This window comes from Ptychodera flava, chromosome 18, assembly GCF_041260155.1.
Source record: "Ptychodera flava strain L36383 chromosome 18, AS_Pfla_20210202, whole genome shotgun sequence".
Lineage (NCBI taxonomy): Eukaryota > Metazoa > Hemichordata > Enteropneusta > Ptychoderidae > Ptychodera > Ptychodera flava.
Genome location: NC_091945.1, coordinates 20,357,052 through 20,384,161, shown reverse-complemented (window position 1 = coordinate 20,384,161; position 27,110 = coordinate 20,357,052). Strand labels below are relative to the sequence as shown.

General features: G+C 38.0%; 4 protein-coding genes across 4 annotated transcripts in view; all 4 read right to left on the bottom strand.

Annotated features, from left to right (window-relative positions):
- Positions 1-2,200: 2,200 nt before the first annotated feature.
- LOC139117113 (uncharacterized) lies at positions 2,201-18,325 on the bottom strand. Its single transcript, XM_070679957.1, has 9 exons — positions 18,242-18,325; positions 17,337-17,430; positions 14,262-14,791; positions 13,601-13,831; positions 12,660-12,764; positions 11,641-11,819; positions 8,745-11,135; positions 7,869-8,010; positions 2,201-5,941 (listed from the first exon to the last, which is right to left on the bottom strand). The coding sequence occupies exons 3-7, from the start codon at positions 14,766-14,768 to the stop codon at positions 9,335-9,337; spliced, it is 2,823 nt and encodes a 940-aa protein (XP_070536058.1). The 5' UTR covers positions 14,769-14,791; positions 17,337-17,430; positions 18,242-18,325; the 3' UTR covers positions 2,201-5,941; positions 7,869-8,010; positions 8,745-9,334.
- Positions 4,545-8,990, bottom strand: LOC139117652 (polycystin-2-like protein 1). Its single transcript, XM_070680893.1, has 3 exons — positions 8,745-8,990; positions 7,869-8,010; positions 4,545-5,941 (listed from the first exon to the last, which is right to left on the bottom strand). The coding sequence occupies exons 1-3, from the start codon at positions 8,988-8,990 to the stop codon at positions 4,545-4,547; spliced, it is 1,785 nt and encodes a 594-aa protein (XP_070536994.1).
- Positions 18,308-27,018, bottom strand: LOC139117114 (sperm receptor for egg jelly-like). Its single transcript, XM_070679958.1, has 7 exons — positions 26,799-27,018; positions 25,891-26,132; positions 25,139-25,375; positions 24,250-24,369; positions 23,374-23,482; positions 22,513-22,692; positions 18,308-18,481 (listed from the first exon to the last, which is right to left on the bottom strand). Exons 1-7 carry the CDS (start codon positions 26,827-26,829, stop codon positions 18,441-18,443), a joined length of 960 nt encoding a protein of 319 aa, XP_070536059.1. The 5' UTR covers positions 26,830-27,018; the 3' UTR covers positions 18,308-18,440.
- The window catches only part of LOC139117651 (polycystin-1-like), an 18,422-nt gene continuing 18,179 nt past the window's right edge, over positions 26,868-27,110 (bottom strand). The window contains exon 11 of the mRNA XM_070680892.1: positions 26,868-27,016. Within this exon, the coding sequence (XP_070536993.1) occupies positions 26,868-27,016 (149 nt within the window). The remainder of the gene's footprint in view (positions 27,017-27,110) is intronic.

Here is a 27,110-nt window from a genome sequence, read left to right as displayed (position 1 = left end):
GTATGCACCTCGAAAGTGAAAGACTTAAACTTTTTCTCTAACTTTCCTTAATGAATCTTTCAATCATTCTCTTTCAAAATCAAGAATAAAAATAAGGGGTCACCGTGCAAATTTTGGTACTAGAGAAACAAATTACCCAAGATTTACCCATATTAGAAATTCAAAATGGCCGCCATCCCTGTGTTAACTCTATGGAGAAAAATAAAAATTTTCGAATTTCGAAAAACTAAGCCGGTGAAAAGTTTACTTTCCCAAGAGCTTTAAAATGAACCCCCACATGTGGTATATCAGAAGAGAATTGTAAAAGTTTGAGAGTCCGAATGTCTGTCCCCGAGGTGCGTTCTACCTTAAAGCAGAGTGTAAACTTGAAATACACACGTACCTGCTATCCTATCTATGATGGGTGTTTGTAACAGAAAATTTGAAATTTTTAAATTCTCAAAACAAGACCATCCAAAATGCTTATACTTCTGTATACAGGTGTTTCTGGTTGTAGGTGCCTCATGTTCCAATGAACATAATTGTATTCTGACACCGTGGCATCTCATTTGAGCACTGTAGGAGAAAGTCAATTTTTACTCTCTTGAATAGCTATCTCTGGATCTTTTCCACAGCTCCTGGTTTAGTATTTTCATGTACATGTAGCTTTTAGTAGTATGGCCTACACTGGCGCGTGACCCCACTTTGGCCTGGCAACACCAGGTATTGCAAAGGCAAACTGCACTAAGCTTGAATTGTCGTTTGAATGATGACACTGTTTAGTCAGTGAGATGCTGTGTTAGAGAGTCCAATAATAGTAAAAGCCATGCCAAAGTTGCATTTTCTCATCATGCCCAAGACTATCTGTGAAGAAAGATTGTTTTTCAGCATTTCTAAATAACTTTCACTGCGGTTCCTGAATCTCCTGATGACACAAGCATTATCAACAGGTATTTCACACAGTGAGCAAAATCACAATGAAACTGGTAGTTCAAGGACCAATGTCAAGTTAAAGAAAGTGGTCCTGCAACTCAATTATCAGGTGATCTAACTTTCCTTCTCAGATTTTCATTATTTTTTGTCATTGGTCATTGTCAGCAAAACTAAAGAGGTCTTGTGTTAAAAATTGATGGTCCCAGACCATGGAGCATTGGATGTGCGTACCCATGTTCCAGTATGACTGCCTTAAAGTAGTATGCACCTAAAAAGTGAAAGACTTAAACTTTTGCTCAAAACTTCCTTAAGGATCTTTTAACCATTTCTTTCAAAATCAATAATAAAAATTGGGGTCACCGAGCAAAATTGGTACTGGAGAAACAAATATTCCAAGATTTACCGATAATTGAAATTCAAAATGGCCACCATTCCTGTGTTTACTCTATGGGGAAAAATAAAATTTTCATATTTTGAAAAATAAGCTTTTGAAGTCTTCTTACACCAGAGTTTAAAATGAACCCCTACAAGTGGTATCAGAAAAAATTATAAAAGTTTGAGAGTCCGAATAGCTGTGGCGTTCTACCTTAAGCTCCATAAGCTGTATCTTTTGGCTATTTTTTCAGAACTTTTGTTTTGTGGTTTCCCTACACTATCTGCATTGAATCCTTAAACTGTAATTAAATGCAAAGTATTTAGTATATCAACACAACTTATATGAGTATAATCTCTGTTGTTGTTGTTGAAAATCGTATTCAAGTCCGGACTAGAATTCATTTGTAAACATTAAACAATGATCACTACACACATACAAGCTGTGTTGACAAAAAATACTCAAAATTTCAGCATGGCAAACGGATTAGGGTCAGATACAGTAGATGATATACAGAAGCAGAATACTGAAAAACTTGCCACAAGTTACAGCTTATGTCCCTTTAACAGGACATTGCATGCATCATGTAAACTGAAGAACAACCAAAATAACCGTAGATGAAGTCAGGTTGCGTGAAATCAGCATAAAAATCTAGGTACCAAGTAGATCATCATGACATACACAATGTGAGATAATTAGGTCGAGTCAGTAAGAATCAGTACGTCGGTGTCTCAGTAGGAAAAGCATATGTGAGTGAAAATCTATTTTTACAGGCCCTGAAAAGGTTGCTCCATTTGCATACACCATTCAGGGTATGTTTTTGCTGTACTGGTTTCAATGAACTTGGCCAAATGAAATTGTCAAATCAAGGGTTAGTCAGAAAACTTTACAAAGGTAACAGTCCACACAATGCAGTTCTTTGAAAAAGTTATTTTATTACTTTCAATTTTGAATTAAACACAAAATGTCAACATATCAACAAATTAGCACAATACTCAACTTCATAAAGTTTGTTAAACTTTACTGTTGGGCATGTTGTATACATGTTCACAGTTCATTTCCAACTCCATTGAATTAAAAAATTAATCTCAAAGGTCCAATACATCACAAATAAACCTATCTGGTATGCTTTTATGCACACTTCAGGGATAAGTTTTGGAGAAACAGTAATTATTTTCAAACTGTCAGTAATTATGTTGAAATGTTTGACAATAATTTGTTTTCAGTATGGCATACCCGGTACAAGCTTAGTCAAATACAGAATTTCAGGAAATTCATGTCTGCGTAACACGAAAATACAATCATGTAAAATTTTCAGAGACGTCCACTGGATTTCTTGCATTCAGCCCAGACCTACTGATGGAAAAACGACAACAGTGTAAAACCCTGGACCAATGGAGCTTTCTTAAAGCCAATATGCTATCATACAGTATATGACTTTATATTCATGTATTAAAAAAACATATGAGATTAACCACTACATTTTTATGTGCCATCTTGATGTTGTTTCATCCATATGATAAGTCATGTCGGCAGACAATATGCACGCACTACCGGTCGGTGTCTCAAATCATTAGTCTTTAAGACATGCCTATTCATCACCAAGCTGCAGTAAAACTTTTTAAATTTTTACTTGAGGGTGATTGGGTCAGCTGTTAATGGACACTTCCACTACATGTCCAGGTTTATAATATAGTCTATCTGTACAGCAAGTGCCAGTAAAATTAAGGTTTTCATAATTACCCATGCCCTTAAAGGTACACAGTCACCTGTAATCTAAATATGCCCATATATGGTCAAAGGGGCGTGCCTTGGTATTCAAAATGTCCATGTGAGGGCGCTGTTTTTAAAAAGTGGCCACCCCCTTAAAATCTGTGATTTGTTAGATTTTCTCTTTCCATGATAACTGTGGAAAAATTGGAACAGGTGACAGTATAACCTTTAATACATAATTTCCTGGTTTACACTTGATTACACACCTTTCTCCATGTGGCCTTATGAAAATTTGGCATGGGAAAACTGAACTTGACAGAATCACCTGTATCAACTCAACAAGAAGTCTTGTGATGATGAAATCATTATTTTCATCAATCACTTTTTTACAAACTTTCACTATCTTTGACATTGTCAGTGTAAATAGATGTTAACATGTTAATGCCCATACCGACAAAAATATCAACTTGGCAACTCCAAATCTTCAGAGTAGACGAACCGAGCAATGATACTGAAGTTGTACTGTTCTTGAATACTGGCCATTTTGAATTGCATCAAATAGAATGCAAACTTTTTAAGAGTCTATAAAAGGATTAACAAGACGATCATAATTCAGTATCATAATCGGTGCTCCAAAATGAAAGCAAATCAACTGTAAACTCATTCAGACAGCAATAAAAAAATAAAGAAATACATAAAACAGATTTATAATTCATCATGCTCCGATGTATATGCACCATGGTTACACATCAAATATCCAAATCAGCAATGTTTTTCTGTTTACTCAATATTTCATATGAACAAAACATCAAAATCACCAATTTCTCAAAAACCTGACTATTTCATTCTGACAGCTATGCCATGTTTTGCTTGACCACCAAAACTTTTCTATTCAGGCATGGCAAGAGCTGTCACCTACAAGAAGTGGAGTTTGCAAAACATGGAACTGAATAATATTTAAAGGGAGAACAAGTTGGCTCACAACACTCAATGAACAATGATCACTTGATCCAAGACCCTCTAAGAAAACAAGATCATTGATAGAATTAGATATTTTGACATTCGCATCATGTGACTGATTGTGTACTGCCTGAGTTTCAGTAGGTTAAGTTCTAGCAAATACAGCAACCAATGGGTAACAGCAACAGGACCTCTAATATTTACATCCAATTTTGATCACAATCGATAATTGAAAATTCATTGAAATTTCATTAACAATAAACACTATGCTAATCAGTTATATAATGTCAGCCATGCAACAAAAATGCTGTCATGTTTGATCAATAGAGAACAAATCTAATAGGATCATCTGCATGCTTGAATATTTCCAACTACATTTTGCTTTCCAACTTGTGATTTCCATGTTATGACTGCAGTACGATTGCAGTTACTTACCAGTATTTATGCACATAACAAACGGGTGACTGGCAAGTTTTATAACAGTCCATTTGATATCATGAGCAACAGAAGACTATTTTGATCAAAAACTCAACTGTAGTGTGTGACACAGATCAAAGAGAAACCTGTGTTCATATGTGACAAATGTTCAACGCTTTCCAAATACCTGTCTTTTCATTTCATCTCGGACAGCGTCCAAATTCTGAAATAGCAGCTGGTTTTCTTGCAGAGTGTTTCGTAGCATTCTGTCCAGCTGTTTGTTGTGTCTCTCCAGCTTTGGCAGAGGCGATGGTAAGACCAGCTGGTTCCTTCGGTGCCTCATCCTCCGCATTTGCCTCGCCATCTGTTCCCTCATTCTCTGCACTCTGCCCCACCGTGCCAGCTTCTTTAAGTATCTCTTGCAAGCAGCCGACATTTCCCCAGTGTCAGCGAAGTCCTTTGCCGGGAAAAGGAGTTTGGTTGGGGAATATGTGTGCATGGTGACAGTATAGAACACCAGGAAAACCATCATACCCTGCAGTACTACATAAAACATAAAGAGGATATCCACGCCGGCTGACTTCTTCTGACTGTCCATCTGGCGAGATCCTCCCAGTGGATAGAAAAGTATTGTTTGGAATGCTGAATCAAGAGTGTACAGTTCTTCATCAGTTTCGTTATACAACATGAATCCTGCATGAACGAAAGTGAAGAAGACGAAGACAAACATCAGCGTTGATTTGAGGACCTGTTTCACGGTTGCTCTGCACACTGCCAGCAGGACTTTGAAGTAGCCCAGTGTTGAAAACATGTTCATTATCTTCAACGACGCGCAGAAGACCAGGACCGCCAGAGTGATGACATATTGTTCCTCCATGTAGGAGCTGTTTCTCAGCATGTATATGTTCTTTGGTTGAGTCTTTGCTTCTTGCAGCATCATGCCATAGAAGAAGTACAACGCAATCACTGCCAAGGAGACAGCCATACAAATAGCATCTACCACATGTGAGAAATCCTTCAAGTACTTGTGACCCTGATCCATGGCTCTCGTCAGCTTCAGGAAGATCATGAGAACAATGATGGCTGCCAAAGCGATTATGAAAATCATGTCAGTAAGACTATCATCTTTACTATACATTGAAAGGAGCTTCATCTCTACGGATGGGAAGAAACTTCCAGTGGGCGCCATCTCAGCCAACAGGGTAACCACATACACAAGCCTTGACTGAACACTGAAGACCACGCATTCCAAAAATACCGCCCTAGTGTAAGCGTCTATCCACTCAGCCTCTTCAAGCTCCTGTACTTGAAAAACATCACTTGCATAGTCACCGGTAAGGTCAACGACATAGCCTCCACCACTGTAGGTAGCAAATTTTCCATGAAACTCTCCATTCTCTCCGAGTGATGCTGCCATGTAATACCTGTAGCCCTTGGTCTGTTCCAAGGAGTAGTATTCCGGCATGGGTTCCCATCCCCACAGGTACTGGGTTTTGTCTTCAGTTTCTTCTGAGTACCCTGTTTCGCAGTATTTCTTGTCATTCACGTCTTCATAGTCACAGTCACCTACAAATACCAGTATATACATTTTAATCGGTAATTTTGAAAATTTTCAAATGAAAAATCTAAAATTTGTGGAGTTTTTTCCTCTTTCCTCACCTAAAATAACGAGGCAAACACAACAACACTTACTCAGTCTAATACAAAGTTTTTCATGACATAAAAACTGCAGTGAAAGAAATACTTAACCAAAAGGCAGTACATGATTAGGGCAGGCCCTTGCTACATACAGCTACCATTACCTCTTACATCTGGTTTATTTTACAAAATATTTTTTAAAATCTTGTTTAGTTTGTTTTTAGCTCACATTTGGTTATACCAATGTGAGTTTATCGTATAAGCTGAAGTCGATGGCGTCTGTATGTATGTGTGTATGTATGTATGTATGTATGTATGTATGTATGTATGTATGTATGTATGTATGTATGTATGTACGTACAGTATGTCCGTCAACATCAAAAACACGCAAACCGCTGCACGTTTCAGCTTGGTATTTGGTGTGTGGATGCATCCTGGGCTATAGATGGGATTTTGTTCAAATGAAGTCTGCATTGCCAAAATTATGCAAATGAGCGTACAAAATGTGAAAATGGTCAAGCATTAATATCTCGAGAACCGCTGTTTTGATTGCTTTGAAAATTTGTGTGCAAGTACCTTAGGTGAACCTTATACAGTTTTATGAATATTGTGAAGATATCCTTAATTTTGCATTTTTGCTGAATTTTTTGGTGATTTTTCTCATTTTCAGTAAAAATTCTTCTTCTCTGAAACCGCCAGCCCAATCGCTCTCAAATTTGGGTTGGATCTTTGCGAAGGTGTTACTCTTCAAATTTGTTGAAATTATGACAAAATTGGGAAAATTACTATTTTGGAGCAATTTTCTCATTTTTGGTCAAAAAATCTTAATCAGTACTTTCTTTTAAAACCCCTGGACAGACAGCTTTTATATTTGGTACACAGACGTACAGAGATGACAATAGTTAGATGTGTGGAAATTGTCCTGAAATATACAAATTTGTATTTTTAAGACAATATTGTCATTTTTGGTCAAGAAAACTTGTTCTCAAAATTACTTGTTTGATAGCTTTGTAATTTGGTATAAAGTCCCGAGGGATGTTATTAGATAAATTTTCTGCTCAAAGTGTTGGGAAACCGCCAAATTTTTATATTTTAGGTAATTTTCTCTGTTTGTGCCCTTAAATGACCTACACCAACCCAGGATATGTTGTGAGACAGTTTCGAAGGCTGTGAACATAATTTTGTTATATTTGGTATCAATTTGTAGGAAAATTTGATCCAGAAAACAAAGCTGAGGTGAATTTTTTCATTGCGGACCAATTTTTGCAACTTTTCTATGTAAGACATACAAGAACTGATGAGAAATTTGGATCCAAGATAATTCCAGATGTTGTAATCACCACCAAATGTAGAAGGCATTTCACTATCTGTAACTAACTTAAGTGCTGTTTACATTAGAATGATAACACTCATCACATTAATTAAAAACTACCCAAGGTTGTAAATATATTTCCTGTCATCTGGCGTTGTGTAATACAAAGGGATTGAACATTTGATATTCAGGAGGGGGTAGGGTCTAGAAGACTGATGAGGTAGCATTACTTTTTTACCAGATCCCTTGTACATTTTTTTACCCACTCCCACCTTTTCTTTTCATCAAACCTTCTCTGTATATTTTTTGTTGTTGACATTTGCTTATGTATTTAGGATCTGCTTGTCCCATTGCTATAGAAGTTGATATGCATGTTCCTAAAGATGACCTCCAGTACCTTAGTTGGAGACCTTATTTGCTTTTGTCATTCTTGTTTTTCGTGGTTTAAATATTTCTCGAATGTACCAATTCAAACCGAATGTGAGCACATAGTGTCCTTGACGGTATTTTCTAATTTATGTCAATGAAATGTTTCAAACCTACCATCTGAGGCATTGACCCTGAGCTGTCTGAGTCTTGGTCTGCCAATCAGAAGAAACTGATCAGTGTCTTCAGAACCCATGGAGTACAAAGTTGGCAGTAGAACCAACTTGCTCCATCTCCAATAATCATGTGCTGTTTGAATCTGTAGAGTAAACCAGATTTAAGAAATACTGTAAAGCAATAATTATTCCTGGGATTCAATTTCAATTTTGGTTATTTTGGTTGATGGAAAAATGTAAAAATTCCAGTAAAAATTTCCTACTGATAAATGATATGTACCGGTACAGGTCATGAAGTTTGCATGTCACATTTCAAGTGATTCTGGGGCAAAGTTCATAATGTGCCATATGTAGGGTGTCTGTATAATTGCCATAATGGTAATCATTGAAAGTATGACCACATGCAGACTGTAATATTCACTACAGTGTAACTAAAATAACACACTGTGCAAAGTCGATTTCATTTTCACTTTAGATCAGTAATTTTTTTGCTATTTTAATATTGGATGAGATGAGAAGGGCTGTAGTATACACACAATTCTGTGGTCACTGACAACTTTGCAGGTTTTTTAGCCCCTAAAATGGCCTGAATAATTGCACATTTGGTAACTTAAGATCCACCCAGCGTCGCAAGTTTCTGCTGATTTCTTGGTTACTAATTCAAAAAATCAACAAAAATCAAATACATTGTTTTATAAAAAGATACATCTTTTTACAAAAACAAACTAACAAAAGCTCTTGGATACATAAAATACAGTTTAAATATTTCCATTAGCAAGAAAAGTATGTACATACTACAATTATATAGGTGATTGTACGACTGCAAGGAATGTATTAGGAATTTTAAAATGTAAGAGAGATTTACTTTTTCAATTACCTTCTCAAATGGTTGAGATTTCTGCCCTAAAGCTGTTCCATTGACAACAGAATGGTACAGAGACTGGCGCATGTAGAAGGCAGATGAATCTCTCTGTCCGTAAGCAATTAATATGGTCAACGTGAAGAACAATAGAGCAAATACCCATCTTGTAACAACCTTCACCCTCTTTCTCAGCCTTGTTTCTCTCTTCATCTGAGACATACTCCACAAGTACTTTGCTTTGACGAGTCCTGACTTGATCATAGTGTCACGTCCCTGAATCGCTTGATCCAAACCAGGATGGTGGTACTGGGCTTCGAATGTCAACGACTCTTCCTTGAGACTTCTTCGCTTATTGACTGCTACGAAGCACAAAGCCCTGAGGAACACAAGTACTGGTTCAAAGACTATCAGGAGAAGTACTGCTGCCACAAAAATGGAGATGATCCAGTTGAGTGCCAGTATCTGACTGTAGTTGAGTCCAAACCAGGAGCTTACAAAGACAGCTCCAATCATGACAAGGAAAACCACACTCCAGGCTATAAGTCTTGTCCACCAGGGCAGCTGCAATTCCTGGAGTGTTAGGAAAACTGCTGCAGAGAGTCGCATCAGGAACGAAGGGCTTGCTTTACCTTTAGGCCAGTCTCTTGCTTTTGCTTTATCAACACCTTTGACATCTTTGCGCTTATGGTGTCTGTGTCTCCCATGATGCCTGTGTCGACTGTGGTGGCGGTGATGACGGCGATGGCCAGGTGAATGGTGCCCATGTCTGTGATGTCTATGATGATGATGATGACGATGGTGTGCTCTGCTGTGTTTACCATCTTCATCATCTCCTTCCTCAGGACTTCTTGAGCGGCTGTGATGATGGTGGCCCTTGTGATGCTTATGATGGTCATGATCTGTACGATGTCGACTTGAAGTCCTGCGTCTGTGTGTTTTATCGTCTTTGTGGTGGCTGCTGCGGCGTCGGGAATGATGTCTTGATGGAGATGATGATGGCGCTTCTGTTGCTGGCACTTCAAGCCTGTTGTGATGTGATGGGGAAGACGAACGTCTGTGGCCATGCCGACTGCTATGACTACGATGGTGGCGGTGACTGCTCCTACGATGCAGATCTCTTCTACTTCTCCTGTGGCTATGGCGATGGCCTGTCTCTTCATCACTGCTGTGCTCCCTCCGTCTGTGACGACTGGATGAGCCATGACGACTGTGAGATCTGTGAGAGGATTGCTGTCTCCTATGCCTGTGGCTTGAAGCTGACCTGTGTCGGCTATGGGATCTATGTGTTGACCCTGATCTGCCATGTCGATGTCTTGATGATGATTTGTGACCATCTCGACTGTGGTGCTTATGTTTGCTTCCTGAACCTGCAGCAAAGTCAGTATCATGAACCTCTGGTATTGCAAAGTATTCTTTGTCTTTTGTGTTTCGTGGTCATGTCGAGGACCAGACAGAGAACGGCTTTTCTTCATTGCCTGCCTACCTAGATATTTCTGGGCCAGTCTCTCATCTCCGCTAACGGGAGTTTGCAATGAAAATCTGCGTTGTCTGCGCTGGTCCCGTGTCTTATGAGCACCAGGCTGCTCAAGAGTGGGTATTTTCAGGGTGACTTCTTCTGGTTCTGCGTACAGAGAGTCTCCTCTCACGTAACTCTCAGTTTTTAATTCGACCTCCCCTTCTGCATCCGAAGACTGCACGTCAGAAGATATAGTTTCCCAATCACTGTAGGAAGTAAACTTATCACCATCCTTTTTGTTATGCTTCCTTGTTGAAGACACAGTATCATCAATGGCTTCTGAAATGTTGATGGCTGGGACTACATCACCAGATTCAGTCAACTTCTCTGGTTGCTCGGTGTACATGCCTTCAACTTTCACCTCCTGGAGGGATTGCTGCTTCTTGACACCTGACTTTGTCAACTTGGAAGATTTGAAAAAAACCTTGTTCTTCCAAAAAGTGATTGGTTCAGAACATCCGAACAGAAACGCCAGTAGCCAATGGATTGGGAGGGCTATGACGGCGCAGAGAACACCATTGATGATTGCATCCACACTGAACTGGAATTCCTGTAGAGTCTGCTGCTCTGAAGGGTCTTCCTGTGCTCCGTACAGAAAAACTGAAGTCACCAACATTGAAAAGAAGACAAATGCAAACAAGCACGTCAGGCTTTCAAGGCACGTCAGCTTGCTCCTCACGCTCCTTGTGACAAACGCCAGCATTGTCAGGTGTCTTTTGCAGAGGTCAGAAAAAGAAGTGAAGACGAACAGATGTCTGTTGAGAACAGCTTCTTCAAACATTAACGCCCGGTAGGTTTTTGGCGAGTCTTTCTCTCTGTGCCACTCATTGCACAGGAAGTACCATGACCGCCCTGTTTGGACATCTTCAACCATCAATCTACTCAAGAACCTGCAAAAGCAAAGTGCACAATGGCTTGACTTTCATCATGTAACGTTATATGCAAAATGGAAATTAGAGGCCATGACTTTGCAGTTTGATAAGCCATGTACATGTACCAGTACATCATGAGCATTCTGCCTTTTGGGATTATTTCCTGATATCTGAGTATAAGTATTACCCAATCACTGATTTACACGGAGTACCTTGTTTACAAAATGGCACATATTTAATTACTGTGCTATGCTCATACAATTTGAGCAAATTTCATCTTAGTATGATCAAGTGAAGGCGATTTGTTTTAAGAACTGTCGTAATATGTGAGGAAATAATTCTCAATTTTCTTGACACAAAAATGATAATAATACGCATATTTTTTATATTCAAAGTAAATCCCTAAAACTATATGCTAACTTACACTTTACATTGCAAATAATGGACAATATGTTTTTTCTGAAAATCTGTTCCATCAGAGCGTTCTTCTTGAAACCTATCCAGTCAAATTTACTATTCTTACCATTCTGGTGTGAATCCACTACAATTGTGCCATACTCTGACAAACTGCAGGACTCCAAGACTTGTGAAGGTGTCAGTCAGAAATGTATCAATACTGCCATCTTGGAACTCTTGTCTGCTTTCACTTGTCAGACTGATTGGTTTGCTGCTGTACTGATTTCCTAATAGCTGTACACAGACCTGAAATCAAAGACAGTCCATATCTATAGTTTCAAAATGTACATGACAGAGCTCAGATACTGTACATCAGCATTTAAGGTCACATACGATGGGCACTTTTGGAACTTTAGCTCAGATTTGTAATCCTCTTATTTCAGGAAAAGTTTCCATGATTAATCAGAGTTGCCAGTACCAGTACATGATATTCATGCAATGGCAAACAAAAACCCTTCTTGAATGGTAGCTTAAGGTAGCTACATACAAAATAAACACTTTCAGATTTTTATTTTTTTCTCACTGGAAGAACTCCTAAACTCCAATAAAGTATATATTTCCTGAAAGTCCTGAAATAGAGAAATCTGACCATGCTCAGTACACAGTCATTATTTGCATAACGAGTCATGTAAAAGAAGTTTTGCTGAACCTTCTAAAAATCATTTTTCCTCCCTTTAGCGGACACCATGCAAGATTTCTGTTTGAAATATGTGCATTGACAAGCCTTGATGATATCCTTCAAATCTGTGTCTGGGATTTCCCTTATATGCCTTTGTTTTTTTGTTATGCACTATTAAAGGTGTTAGACTAAGGTGCTTTTCAAGGGACACCATCTAATTTGAATGGAGACTCAGAGAAAAAATTGCAGACACGGATTTGAAGGATATTGGGTTTGGAACTTCTATAACTGAGAAAAAAATAAAAATCTAAAAGTGTCTGTTTGTATGCAGCTACCTTAATACAGGAATTAGTTCAAAACCACTGCAGAGAGTAAAACAAATTTATTGGTGACAATGAAGGAAAACATCAAATCTGAAAGAGGATTTAAACAGATTTGACTATTGCAAATCCTATCTTTCAGTTTACCTTTGATGTCGTCCCAGCTCTGTGATGAATACCAGTGAAGACAGTGATGAGATAAATGTAACTAGAATCTTTCTCTCCCTTCTTGACTTTGACATCAGGTCTTATCTGTGAAACAAAATTGTCCCAGATCGTGAATACTGTGCAAAATTACATACATGTTGTTGATAGAAAGTTTGATTATGTTATGCAACTGTCTCACTTGCTGTAAATACTAAAAGATAAATAAACAAGTTTTCATTAGAGGCCATAGTCAAGTAAATTTTAAAATGTTCTCTGGACATCTGTCTTACCATGGTTCCCCTTGGTACATGTATATCACTGCAATCATTGAAGTATTGCCAACAGAAATTGCGCCATGGTTCTCACAGTATTTACCCACATTATGTTCCCAAGCCTTTTCAAAACCACTGCGCTAAGACAGAAGCAGTGGTAAAGTTTGACTATGTTTTTACCAACAATAATGATATGCGCACAGACATTTACTTGCACACAGAAAGAAAGGGAAATTTGCAGAGGGGTGTCACCACAGATTAAATATTGTGAAGGAAGCAGTTTGAGAAGTTGTGTGTACTAATAGCAGTGGGTCACATTTATTTGCTGCATATTGTTATACAAAATCACAAAATGTTCATCTGAGAAGAAGGTACCTGTACAGTGTACCGGTATGTACTGGTACATGTAGGTCCTACATTGTCATAACATACCGGCTACAACTGACATTACTTTTACATCGTTGGATAAAAGTTAACTCTCTCAAGAGAAAATTCTACTGATGAAGATTGAGAACTTCAAAACTATCTTTCTTTTGTATCTCCAATAAAATGTGCCATCTAAAACATGGTATTTGAGAAACCACATATGCTGAAAGCTTCCTCTCAGACATAGAATACTTGATTGAGTAGTTTTTCCCCCTTCAAAACCAGAATTATTCTTCACTTTACCTGTTTCTGATGTTTTATGTCCACCCTGATGGCTGCCACTGCAAACATTACATACAGAGCTAGAATGCCTCCTACTATGGCTGCCAGGATGGGACTATCTTCAAGCGCAGCTTCGGTCATGACGTAATCAAATGAGATCAGGTCGTTGGCTGGTATGTAGAAGTTACCCCCAAAGGCAGTGAGATGATTGCACTGACAATGGGTGTAGGCAGACGTTGTCATTCCACCCACCTGAAACAAAGCACCAGACTCCCTTATAAAAATTCCCTTACAGGAATCCTGTTGAATAAAGTTTATAGGAATTCAGTGAACTCATCTTTGAATTGTGCAGGATTTTTGGTTGTAATTTTTATCACAATCTAATATTTATTATTGTCCTGTAGAAATCCTGTAGGACATTTTTTTGAATTAGTACTTTGGTAATACTGCAAGGCTGCTACGAGATATTTTTAAAGGGTATAGCGGATTGGTACCTGTATCTTTTGTAATCACATCAAGCATAATTTTAAGTTTTTAAAACACTTTTCTCTGGACAATCACTTGTTAGTGCTAAATAAATCTTTTGGCGAGGTTTTACAAAATATGCACTAAGTATAGTTTCTTTGACACAGCTGACTAAGCTTTGTTGATACTACTTGAAGGAGCATTTCTAAAGCCCTACCTTGCAACCACTGGGAAACCACTGCTCAAAGAGCTCTGACCAATACAGACAACGGGCAGTGTAGATGTGTACATCAAAGTCCTCATTAGATCCAGCTGTGGTGCTGTTGATGATTGAAACGGACCCTTCATCAACTCCAGAGGGCCAAACACCCACATAGTAGGACCCGACAGCGCTTAACACATGCTCATCGACAAACCACACGTACGGATCTGCTGTTGTGTTGTAGGTTTCATTGAACAGTTTCTGTGGTAGGCTACCTGCAGACTGAGGTAATCGAACTTTGACATCATACTGGTCGGGGGTTGGCGGAAACCCAAACCTCAAGAAAGCATCAACTGCTATGGACTCATTAGCAGGGTGTATCTTAATGTGAACAGATGTGTAAGACTCTGTTGTATTGAAGATTAACATCATCATCATCATATCTGGTACATTTGTCATCATCTCAACGTTTAATGACCCACTGTCGTTTCGTGGTATCAACATCTCAAGGTCATCTGTCATGTCGTGGATCTGCAAAACTTCACCTGTAGAAATACATACAAAAAATACATATTGATCATAAGTAATGCACTGAACACACACTGATTCTAATAATCTTCAAAACATTGTAAAATCTTGCTGCTTTATTGGTCAGATGGTCAGATCCAATTTTGGGATCAAACTGAACCAACCATGGTATACCTACACTGGCACATTTTCACAAATTTACCACTTACTAATATTTACTAGTTCAGAATGGTTCAACTTGATGATGTAAATAAAAAAACGTCTCAAGGACTTGGTAATGTTTTAAATTGAATAGATATGATTATTGGACTAATTTTGATGCCATATTACCAGCTGATCAAATACCTTAAGGTATAACGTGCCTCGGGGACAGATAGTCGGACTCTCAAATTTCTACAATTCTTTTCTGATCTACCACATATGGAGGCTCATTTTAAAGCTCTTGGAGAAAGAAAAACTTTAACCGGCTTCCTTTTTCAAGAATCCAAAATTTAATTTTTCCCCCATAGAGTTAACACAGGAATGGTGGCCATTTTGAATTTCAAATATCCCAAAATGTTGGGTAATTTGTTTTGCTAGTTCAAAACTTTGCATGGTGACCCCTGATTATTATTGTTGATTTGGTAAGATAATAGTTGAAAGTTTCACTTAGGAAAGTTTGAGCAAAAGTTTAAGTCTTTCACTTTTAAGGTGCATACTACCTTAAAGAGGCACTCCCATTTGGTAACATTTTTAAAACACATTTTTTTAATGCCAACGGCCGATATTTGACGTGGCCACTGCGCGCGGATCGCGAGATATCGATAAAAACATGTCATTTCCTGAGCGTATTTTTCACATCCCCGGCGAAGTTTTACGATCGTGTCTGATTTCGACCCGAAATCCCCTGAAGGTTTGTTGTTGTGCTGATTGACGATATTCTAGGGAGTCTACAATAAGTTCGAACGACGCAATAATTTACTTCCCACTGCAAAGACTTTATATACAGCATTATGCCTTTACCTCAGGTAAGTTTTCTAAAACTTCTCCTTAGTTTTTGTCATTTTCATTATTCTAAATCAGTTGTATTATATTTTTAACCAATACCACATAAACATCAGTTTTTAAGGTGTCAAATATTAGCCGCCTACGATGACTACATTTTGTCGTCTGCTACACAGTACGCCACGCGCGTGGTATGCGTCTATGCATACCACGCGGCGACCGCTATGTATCGACCGCACGTAACTGTGCTAGTCACCTATGCGAATTCTGGTGGAATCAGCAAAAATTGTTTTTCGTTTTTACGCCAAGTCAGTAAGACTCAGCTTTCTCCCACGAGGCATGACCGATCACCGACACGAGTGGTACTGTGGCATACAGCAGCGTTAGCGTGGACTCGTACTCCATAGCTTAGTTGACAATGGCCCCAGTGCCGAACGTTCGATGTTCGGAAGCTGAATTTAGGTGGGCCACTGGAATTCAAACTTTTACTTTTTTGAAGACATGTTTTTATCGATATCTCGCGATCCGCGTGCAGTCGCCACGTCAAATACCGACCGTTGGCATTAAAAAAATGTGCTATAAAAATGTTACCAAGTGGGAGTGCCACTTCAAAGCCCCAGTGCTGCTAACTTTTGTTGGTTTTTTTATTATTTTTATTTTATAAATCAACTTCTTATTCTACTCCCCAAAGAATGTTGAAACACCCACTATTTAGCTTGTCAACTTAGCGTCTATGTGTGTAAAATGCATGGTTATTGTTTACATTTGAATACTAGTCCGGACCAGAAGTCAGTTTTCAACAATAACAATGCAGATTACAACCATAGGGGCTGAGTTGACAAGCTTGATACTGTGTATATCAACATTCTTTGGGGAGAAGAACAAGGAATTATGGTTCACATTCAAAATAAAAATGGTGAAATTATCATCAAAAGTTAGCAGCACTGGGGCTTTAATAAAGAAGTTTAAGCTTCTTGATATGCTACTCCTACAAATTACCAATCCCTATGATTCACTAAATCTTGCACAATAAGAAATGACAAATTACACCATCAGAATACTTTAAAGCATATTTGTCATCAAGCAGCAATTCTATTAGTGCATTGCAATATCTCTGAATGCCACAAACAAAGATAGTTAAGCAAGGAGACACATTTGTCAAATCATTTACATGTTTAATCTGAAACATATCATCTCTGGGACTGCAAAAGTCCTCTTTTAAAGCTTTCTATCCTTGGTGACCATGGATAAATTGCAGACGAATCTAATTGTGTCTGTCTTCAAACATCTTCAGTTTGGAAGTGCGAAAATCTGACAACAAAATTGTTATCTGTACTTGTCCCTTGAATGTACTGGTTTCAAACATCATTATTAGATGGGCACAAAGAACGTTGAATATTCAGACATCAAGGAAATACGGTATGCAGACTTTCAGCTTTGTTTTCTGCGTCATTGATAAATGTTCACAGGGGGCTTGGGATGCTAAAATGTCAAGGAATTAAACATCTCAAAAGGAGTTTCCTAAGGTAAAGATAGTGATGGACGTACGGAGATGATGACAAACTAAATTTTTTTTACCTTCTGTGTTTTAGAGAGTCAGACTGACCACTGAAGTCTTCACTTGATAACCACTACTATGCCATGTGAATGGGTTAACAGGGGTACTGTATATCTGTGAAGAGACACAAAAAAAAAGAAATCACCTGTTACATCCTAGCCAGTATTTGCATCTGTGTGCTTTGTATATGCAGGGATCAAATTTAGATTCAGATAGAGCTGAATATGAAGGATGTCATGTCATACATTAGCAAACAATACGATAATATCAAGTCTGTTACGCATTCATGTGAGAAACCTGGGAAATTGTTTTACTGAAACACTGATACTACCTGTACACATGCTATCGTGGTATTTGGTAAAGCTGCCGGTTTAAAATAAACTGTTCATGAAATGATATAATTATCATAGACATCTTCATTTCAATGAATCTTCACTTACTGTTGTTTAGATTAACTTTGAATTATACAAGTAGCATCCTCTAGTTTATTTTGTAACTTGTAAGTATATAATTACTTTACTATGAGCTTGTCAGCACAAATGTATTACTTGGTCAATGTATTTTACACCGTTCACTCTTTAAATTCATTGTATCTTAGGGTCATACCCTACATATGTATGATATTAGCCTACACCTGTACCGGCACATGGATGCACTGCCACGTGCACACTCATAAACAGGGACGAACCAAGTGAATAGGTATTTGTATTGTCTACTAATTGTGGTAGCTAGAAATCCTTGAAACCAAGTGGTGGAGAAGAAGAGTGAGACCTAATTACTGCAATGTCTCATGGACGAAATGTTAAACACTAAAATTTGTTTACCTGTTCACTGAGAACACTCAATGACACCTTTGTACCGGTACATCACAAAGTAAAATTAACTAAAATCTACTGCAAAAACTATTCACAAATAACAGTCGTACCTGTATGTTAACAACGTTTTTATCCAGAGACTGTATTACTGAGCTTGGCATTTTAAACCATGTTCCATCCTGGAGTTGGTACGATTTATCATCTTTTGTAGTTGTTTGCTGTCTATGCAGTAACAGGAGGATTGTCCCTGTATCCATTTCCACTGGAGACTCCCCGGGCATCTTCTGGTTGAGTATGATGGTGGACAAATCATCCAGGACTTTGAATACTTGCTTTGTGATGTCTCGGCTCTGGATTAAGTTTTGAAAAAAAACAACCCTTGGCCATATCAGGTAGTGTTCTGGTATTTACATCATAAAACAATCTAAACTACTTCATGGTTTTTCGGTTGGAAACAGCAGTCTACATGTGCATGACCTGATGTGAGATTAAGGCTATTGTATATATACCTTGAACTTACAAGTTTTAAACTTTTGCTGTAATTTTCCTCAGGAAAATTTAAACTACTCTTTTTCTAACAATCTTGAATAAAATTCAGGGATCACCATGTGACTTTTGACACAAGAGAAACATGTTACCTAAAATTTACTAACATTTGAAACTCAAAACGGTGGCTATCCCTACCTTAACTCAATGGGGAAAAGCTAAATTTTTCATCTTTAAAAAAAAAAACATGGCAAAAGAATTATGAACTCCACAAGCTGCAAAGTTAGTCCATACAAGCAGTAGACCAGAAAAGTACTGTAAAAATTCAAAAGTTAACATCTGTCTTGAAAGCACATTCTTCTTGAACATACCAAAATTTTAGACTAAGTTTTTTTTTTACTATATGTTTTTGTTATACTCAGATATCTATTTCAGCACTTGGTACAACAGCTGTGAATGAACTTAGTACAAGTTGCATTGCAAATTTGGTGACAACTTTACATAAATATCTCTTGGATTTGTCCATTAATACATTTAATATTCCACTGTATATTATTAGCCAGATCTGGAATATTTACATGAATGTACATTCTGATGCGTTTGGCTTCCTCGGCATGTTCTAACTTACATTTCTCAATGTAGAAGGCATATCTTCATCCTCTGTATCTATGGCTTCACCGTTTACATCTATTCCTACAGTTATGTTTTCTACTCCTAAAGATTGAATGATGAAAACTTGCTAACCTTTGACCTACAAAGCTTAACTGGTGTAAAAGTAATGCACAAAGCAATCTCTTGGGGTACAGTCTTAAAGCTCCGGCATAAGCTGTATCTTTTGGCTATTTTTTCAGAACTTTTGTTTTGTGGTTTCCCTACACTTTCTGCGTTGAATCCCTAAACTGTAATTTAATGCCAAGTATTTAGGATATCAACACAACCTATGAGTATTATCTCCATGGTTATTGTTGAAAATGGTATTCAAGTCCAGACTAGAATTCATTTGTAAATGATAAATAATGATCACTACACACATACAAGTTGTGTTGACGAAAAGAATGCTAAAAATTTCAGCATGACAAACGGATTAGGGTCAGACACAGTAGTTGATATGCAGAAGCAGAATACTGAAAAACTTGCCACAAGTTACAGTTTATGCAGGGGTGAGCAAATCCATTTTGAATCCAGTGGTCCCCGGACCAGTAGCAAAAACAATTCAGTTGGTCCTGCAACTTGGTCTGGTGGTCCGATCCTTTCCCCCCATTTTTTTTGTAAATTGTAATAAATAAAATCACGAGCATAATCAACATTCGCTTTAATTTCAATAAAAATCAAGCGTAGTGATGTTGGGGTGATGTATTTCTATTGTCCTGATGCGCGTTGCGCTTCCGTTACACTGTTTATTCGCGTAAAGAGATTATCGCAACTTGGTCTAACATTATCATAAATGATGACACCATTTTTACCTAACATGCAATGAACTAAAGGACAATTCGCATGCGTACATAGGCTGTGTTTCGTATTTACACGTGCTGGTTGCGTTTGACTGGACTACACTTGCAGTCAACACCAATGTAATCATTACGACCATGATTTCATTTCTCTTGATGACAAGACATCGATTTCAACACCATTTCAGAGGAACAGAGTGAAGAGGTCTAAAGTGTTCCGATTGTATAACTTTAAGTTTAAGTTAAAACGAAGTTCACATGCCCCGTCCGTGAAAACGAGTGCATAAGTGCATGGAGCCAGCGGTTTTCGAGGACATAGGACATCGAAACAAATATGACCTTTCTTAAATGTAAATTTTCCTATTCGTAGCGGCATTGTTTTACAGCTACCGGGAGATCTGTGTGACACATCAAGCACATGGCTCGATAGGGCTTCATGACACGCCAGATAAATCGCAATGGGGTTTGAATCACAACAATATTTTTCACGTAAAATTCCCGCCAATGGATACGTTTGATCACATTGCGTCGTCAGTATATTTTAAATAGTGTTACAAGTACCAAATCCAGAAATCTACCTTAAAATACCATGTAGTACGCAAGGCACAGCGATCAGAAAAGATTTCAAAGAATCGATCATCGACTCTGCGAGGGTCGCAAAAAAAAATGGCGTTCGCCGAGTTTGGGTCATCTGCTTTTCTATCCTTCCTTTATACTTTGATTTGCAGTTATTGAATCGCTAAAATAAGTTGAAATTGCTTTCATCAGATAAATAGGTCCCAATCGAACTTATTTGACCAGTCATCAAAACGAAAAACCATGAATATTTCGACTCTTCACACAACGAGAATACAGATCGTCAGTGGACGCCATTTTCTAAATTGCGGAGCAAAGCATTACACAATAAACTATCAGTTTGCGTCTCATTATAAACCTTTATTCAAAAACTGGGTTCGTCAGTTTAATTTTACGTATACTTAATCACAAGAACAGACATCAGAATGAAACAGACCGTCATAATTTTGCAGTGTAGAGCGAACAAAAATTCATGTTCTCCTGACACATTATGAAAGACGCAATTCAATGAAAATGACCTAAAACGCGATAGCGTAATCAAACGCCGATTTAGCGCTGAAAATCGATTAGAATAAAAAGATCACCCACTTTCCTTATCAAGAAATATTGCTTATTGAGAATAAACTGACGTTTCAAAGTAGCTGTATACTTTACGGCCGATTCAGGCTAGTTTCTTCGTCAAAGACGACACCACCGTACCCACTCTTTGAGGGGACGCTACAGCTGGTGTGACGTCATCAACAGCGAACGCCAGCGCAACGCGCATCCTACCAGCTGATCCCCTCGTTCGCACATTTTGACAATAGCGTTTCCCGACCGATTGGTGGAGGGACTGTGTTTCCACATTGTCGCTGGACTATTTTGCCAGCTGTTTTCTGACAAAATCATATCTCAAATGATTAGCTATAGTCATTCAAAGAACCTGCTCTTTATGCAGAACAAAGTTGACTCAATGCAGCAGACGATCGACCACTGCTGTGTGAGCTCTATTCAATTACTGTACGGTACTGTCTATAGAAACAGCATGATCGGCAACTACAAGTCAATTCAGCAATACTGGGTACCCCTATTGACCCTGTTGCGTGAAAGATGATGTAAGTGGCAGTGGAAGTCACCTGATACCAAATATGACCCGAGAATGATGGCAGTGCAGGACTGGCAACGTTGTGTACACGCTTGCGGGTATCGGATTGCGCACTTTGCTATCTTTTTGTATCTGTTATTTTTTGATTATCTACTGGTCCGTCGGACCAGACAAAGTGAAAAACTAATGGTCCGCGGCAAAAAATCGATGGTCCCGGACCTCGGACCACTGGATTTGCTCACCCCTGTATATGTCCCTTTAAAATTGCACCAACCTAGACAAGTAATGACTGAGAGAAAAGCAGTTGCATCATTGCAACTCTGCTAAATTGAAAGTGTCAGGCAACTTGCTTTTATACGGCTTGCAATGAGGACATAATGGGCATTGGTGAAGATACATGAAAATGAGTTAACTGTTTGCATGTACAACATGTCACCTATCTATCGCTACACCTGCACTTGTTGTATCTATTATTTGTCATTACAATTACATTCTGAATTACATGATTTTGTGTAACCGTTTTGTTAACCCTTCGAGTGCTGTAATTTTCTCCCACCAAAATTTTAGTGCAAAATTTTATCAATTTTCATTAATTTTTCTGTAAATTTTTGATGATTTTGGAGCAAATGGGCATCACATTTAATTGGCTACAGTTTTTTCAAAAAATTTTGGCAAAAATCTGAGAAAAATTGACTGGGGTTTATTTTATAAAGGGAAAAAAATAAGACTTTGGCACTCAAATGGTTAATAAACTGATATACCAGTACCGGTATAGTTCACATATTACCTGGTTTGATCAGGATGTCAGCTGTAGGTGTTGGTGATGGGATGGCAATAACAGGAAGCATTGCTACAAGAGCTGACTGTCTTGCCATCATGAATTCATTCCACGCATCTGAATCCATTTCTAACTCCTCGAAGAAATCAGTGGCATCATCTGAGGCAGCTTTCATTAGTTTTGAAACTCCTACGAAGAAAAGTTTGTTGTTGATTTCCTAACAATATGTTTACACACAACAAGGAACATAGATGTAGGTTCTGTATGGAAAAAGTTTGCCAAATTTGTTGACTTTCAACATAACATACCGGTATTTTAATAAATGCAATGAATACTATTTATGATCATAGAAACTTACTTTGTAAATACTGCAATTCAAACAATTTTTTTTAACTCCAAACCAACAACTTATATATAGCAAAAGATACACAGGAACATGGATAGTACTGTACACATATCATGTGTAAGGTGTTAGTCCTTTTCATATACATAATTCAGAATCTGTGATTTGACTTTAGTTTTTGTGCTATAAGCTTTCAAATTCACTACAGTTCTCCTTTTTATTCAGCTATTTATATGACACTCATCAAACGTTCAGACTTGACGAAGTGATGAATGCTTTTATTCTTTGTTTGGTTTAACTGACCATGAACAGAGCTATAATTCTAACTAGTATGCATTGTCACCAATGGGAACTAGGAATACAATTATCAAATTTCACCACATCAAATACTGCCAAGAGCAAACACTAGGCCACACACAACTGTAGCTGCAAAGTTGACCATGGTGATACATTAATACAGTATTGTCAGTTTAGTCACATAAAAGCACTTTTAACTTTCCAATTACAGCAATGTCTCTCACCCTTACCTGTAAGGAGGTGCCTTGCCACTTCCTCTACATCTTCTGGAGAAGCCACTTCCTTGCTTTGTTCTTTTAAGATGTTTGTCATGCCGTCAAATGCCATGCTAGCTGTCAACTGTTTTCAAACATGCATGAATTCAACAGACGCAGTGTTTCATCCAGGATGGCATCAACTGTGAGTTTTCCCCATTTACCAGAAAATTTAGAGGGGATTTCACCAGTTTATGTTTTCTACTTGTATCTGTAAGGTGTGACTGGCACCATTTCATGGAGGGCTGCCCCCCCCCCCCCAAATTACTAGGGGTGCCAACATGTCATCAAAGGGGGAATCCCCAATGCCCCTCTCTAGATGAAACACTGCAGACGCACTTATTAACTGTCATCAGCAAAGGATCAGCTTGGGATATGTCACTTAGAAATTCATTTGTACCCAAGTGAGATTCTAACAAGCACTTGTTGTATTTCAATAAAAGTACTACCGGTATGTTTGAAAGGAGTCTGTAATAAAATATAGTTGATAATATTATACCTAAACAATTCTACTATTACTGTCCCTTTTCATTTTATTATCTAGAGAATTCTGCAATTCTGAAATGTATCATAAGGCCCCCCCCCCCCAAAAAAAAGTTTGTTTCTGGTCACCACCATTTGGCAAAAATGATGCGGCGACGTGAATTGATACATTTTTCCCTTTTTTCCATAGGGGCAAATGAAAAACAGGAAAAAAAGAGTTGACGCGCACACTTTAAAGTGACGCAGGCAGTCACAGAAATAAATCAATTTCCTTTTTTGGCCTAAAAAAGGCCATGAAGATTACTGAATGACAATGGAATTGATTCCTCATTCATCAAGCAAAGACATTGTTGAAAGTATGAAATTTACCTGGGCATCGGGAGTCACATCTTTCTCAACTACTTGAGAGAGAGCAGATGAGGTTTCCTTCATGATTTCCAAGTTTCGGACTTTAACTGTAGCAATCTTGTTCACCAATGCACTCCTGACCTGTGTATGAAAACATCGGACGGACTCAAGACGGACACTTCAAAATATTGCATCAGATGTCAGCAAGGCTAATCCAATTGTCAAGAAACATATTGTCTGTACTATTGTTTTCAATGGAGAGGTTGGACCCCTTCACTGCAAAATAGGAATTGTAAAGTTTATACCTTTTCTCTCACCGGGTTTACCGTAAAAATCAAAAATACAATTTACTTGAAAGCACGTTCAATTCACCAAGAACTTGGAGATCAAATTGCTACAAGTTTGATCCATTTTATATGATGGGTCATCCATTCAGTATCACATAATATTCTGAAAATTGATGCTTGTTTTTGAGCAGCAAAGTACCGGTACACAAATCTTAATATTGGCAGTTGCTTTGAATGTAAATTCCTTACATGTAGTCGTACGGATGTGATAAGTTCAAGGAAAGTTTAACTTGGTCAAAAATAAGATTATACCGGTACTGTACTTCTATAACAGAAAAGCAATGTCAGTGGTGAATGAAGAATGGATGGAAGGATATTCTGTCAAGAAGGTACAGAACTCTGAATTTGAAATAATTACAATGAAAATTGCATTATACATACACACCATTGCAATCTCTGAACCAAATTGGTATACAGAGATTTTCCAACCAAGTAGGCATGAGAAAAGATACCGGTACACATTACATGTTCTGGGCTGAAGCTTATGTACATTTCAAGAAATCCTTTAGCATACCCAACCATATCAGATAGTTTGACTGTGAGATCAGGCGAAGCTAGCATACCTCTTTTCTGATGGCTTTCTTTTGTTCCAGTTTCTCTTCAGTGAGAGGGCTTTCAGTGCCAAGCCCATCAGTCTTTGATGTGATGTCTTCATTGTTCAATGCCGCTGTCAGGACACTGACATACTGAACAGCTGCCTGTATGTCTCCTTTGTCCAGCAGTGCATCTAACTCATTGGCTTCGTTCACTTTGAATGAATCAAGCACGGATTCCAGTTTGCTTTCTGTAGGTGGTAAAACCTGGACAGACATCACATTTGATTTAAGAGAGTTTGTGCAGTGAACAGATAGATCTAGCTGACAGATTATTACATTTACGTAAGCTAGATGTCTTTTGAACTTGGGAAGGCATTTCGAAATTTTGCAAATTTTCAAACGCACAGTTTATGGAACATGGAGCCATTGGAATAGTGTTAGGGTGTATGATGTGCCATTGTTCCTGCAAGACTGCTCTATTTCTTAGATACAATTTGTGGAAAAATTTCTGCCCTGAAGTTTAGTCTAGATTCTGATAGTGTGTTAAGACTGGAAGGTATGAAAAATCCACACTACATTAGTTGGACAGATCTGACTAAAAGAGTATCTGTATATAACCATTATTCAGTCTATAAAAAAAAAGTAATTTTTTCAAATGAATCAGTGATATACTGTTATGAAAGAATACTACCGCCCTGATAGATAATTAATTCAACAGTATTGCAAAGGGACAATGACCCTGGAAAAAAATTCAAGTTTCAATGGATGATTATTCAAACCTGTACTTGGAGATAATCTGACACTTTAGCACCAATTGCATCGATGACATCTACTTGAATTGTCACCAGGTAGTCCGTATCTGCCCTGCCCATCGGTAATGACAGTTCAGGAGTTACACCGTCTGGACTGTAGTAAAGCAGCTGATGTGCCATATCATCCAGGGCACCAGGGTTTGAATTTGATGGATCATGAGTGCTGCTGTAATACTCATAGGAAAGTGGTTTTTCTTCAGAGTTAAAGCCTGTGAATGGACGTGTCAGGAAAAAACCCTCAAAATTGGCATACAGGAATGAACTACATTTGAAACAGTGTAATTCACTTTGAGGTACTCATAGTAAAGTTTCTAATTCAACTTTTTAGAAAAGTCTTACCATAATTGTGAAATATTTTGTGGAACTATAAAAGAAAAGTAAGTTTATGAGCACACACATACCGGTATATGCACCTGTTGTTAAATTTGTAAGAAAATTTGACTTGACTAACAAACACAAGCTTTAGAGAATGTTTCATCTGTCATTGGGCCTGATGTAATCCGACCCTTGCTAAAAAAACTAACCATTATGAAACACTGCAGATTTGACTGGCATATTCATTAGATGTAGTTTCAAAACTACATGTATGTGATAGGAAATAAAAATTTATCATGGAAGTAGAATGATTTATTATGAAATTGATTTTTGCAGTTACCAGTTTTGAGTTCCTATCAAAATGGCAGTATTAGAGGAAATCTGTGCAACCATAAGAATTTTCCGTGATGTTACCAGTAACAAAGTTTGGGAATTAACATCTTTAACCATCCTATACCCGTATGTACATATCAGTCAGAATCCTTTTGTTAAGAAGCTTGTGGAGTTGGGTTGTGAGGTGTGCAGTAATTTCAGTTGTGCTTTTCTCACACGGTTCTCACCTCTACAGCTGATTATGAACTTTGTGTCCATTGCTCTCCCAGATGTGGGAACCACTTCACAGGTACCTTTCACGGGACTTGGCTGACTGTACCTATATACTTCGCGACGCCAAATGTCGATGCCATTACCCAATCTCCAGACACTTGAAAAGTGATGATGTCACCAGTGTATTCCAGTAAAGTATTGGCCTTGATCACCAGGTAGGAGGACGTAACACCTTTTGAAAACACAATGTGAAATGGTAACTTGTGTTGGTGCTGTCAAATGATAATATCAATTCTGCAAAGCAGTTACAGTACATGTAGAGCCAT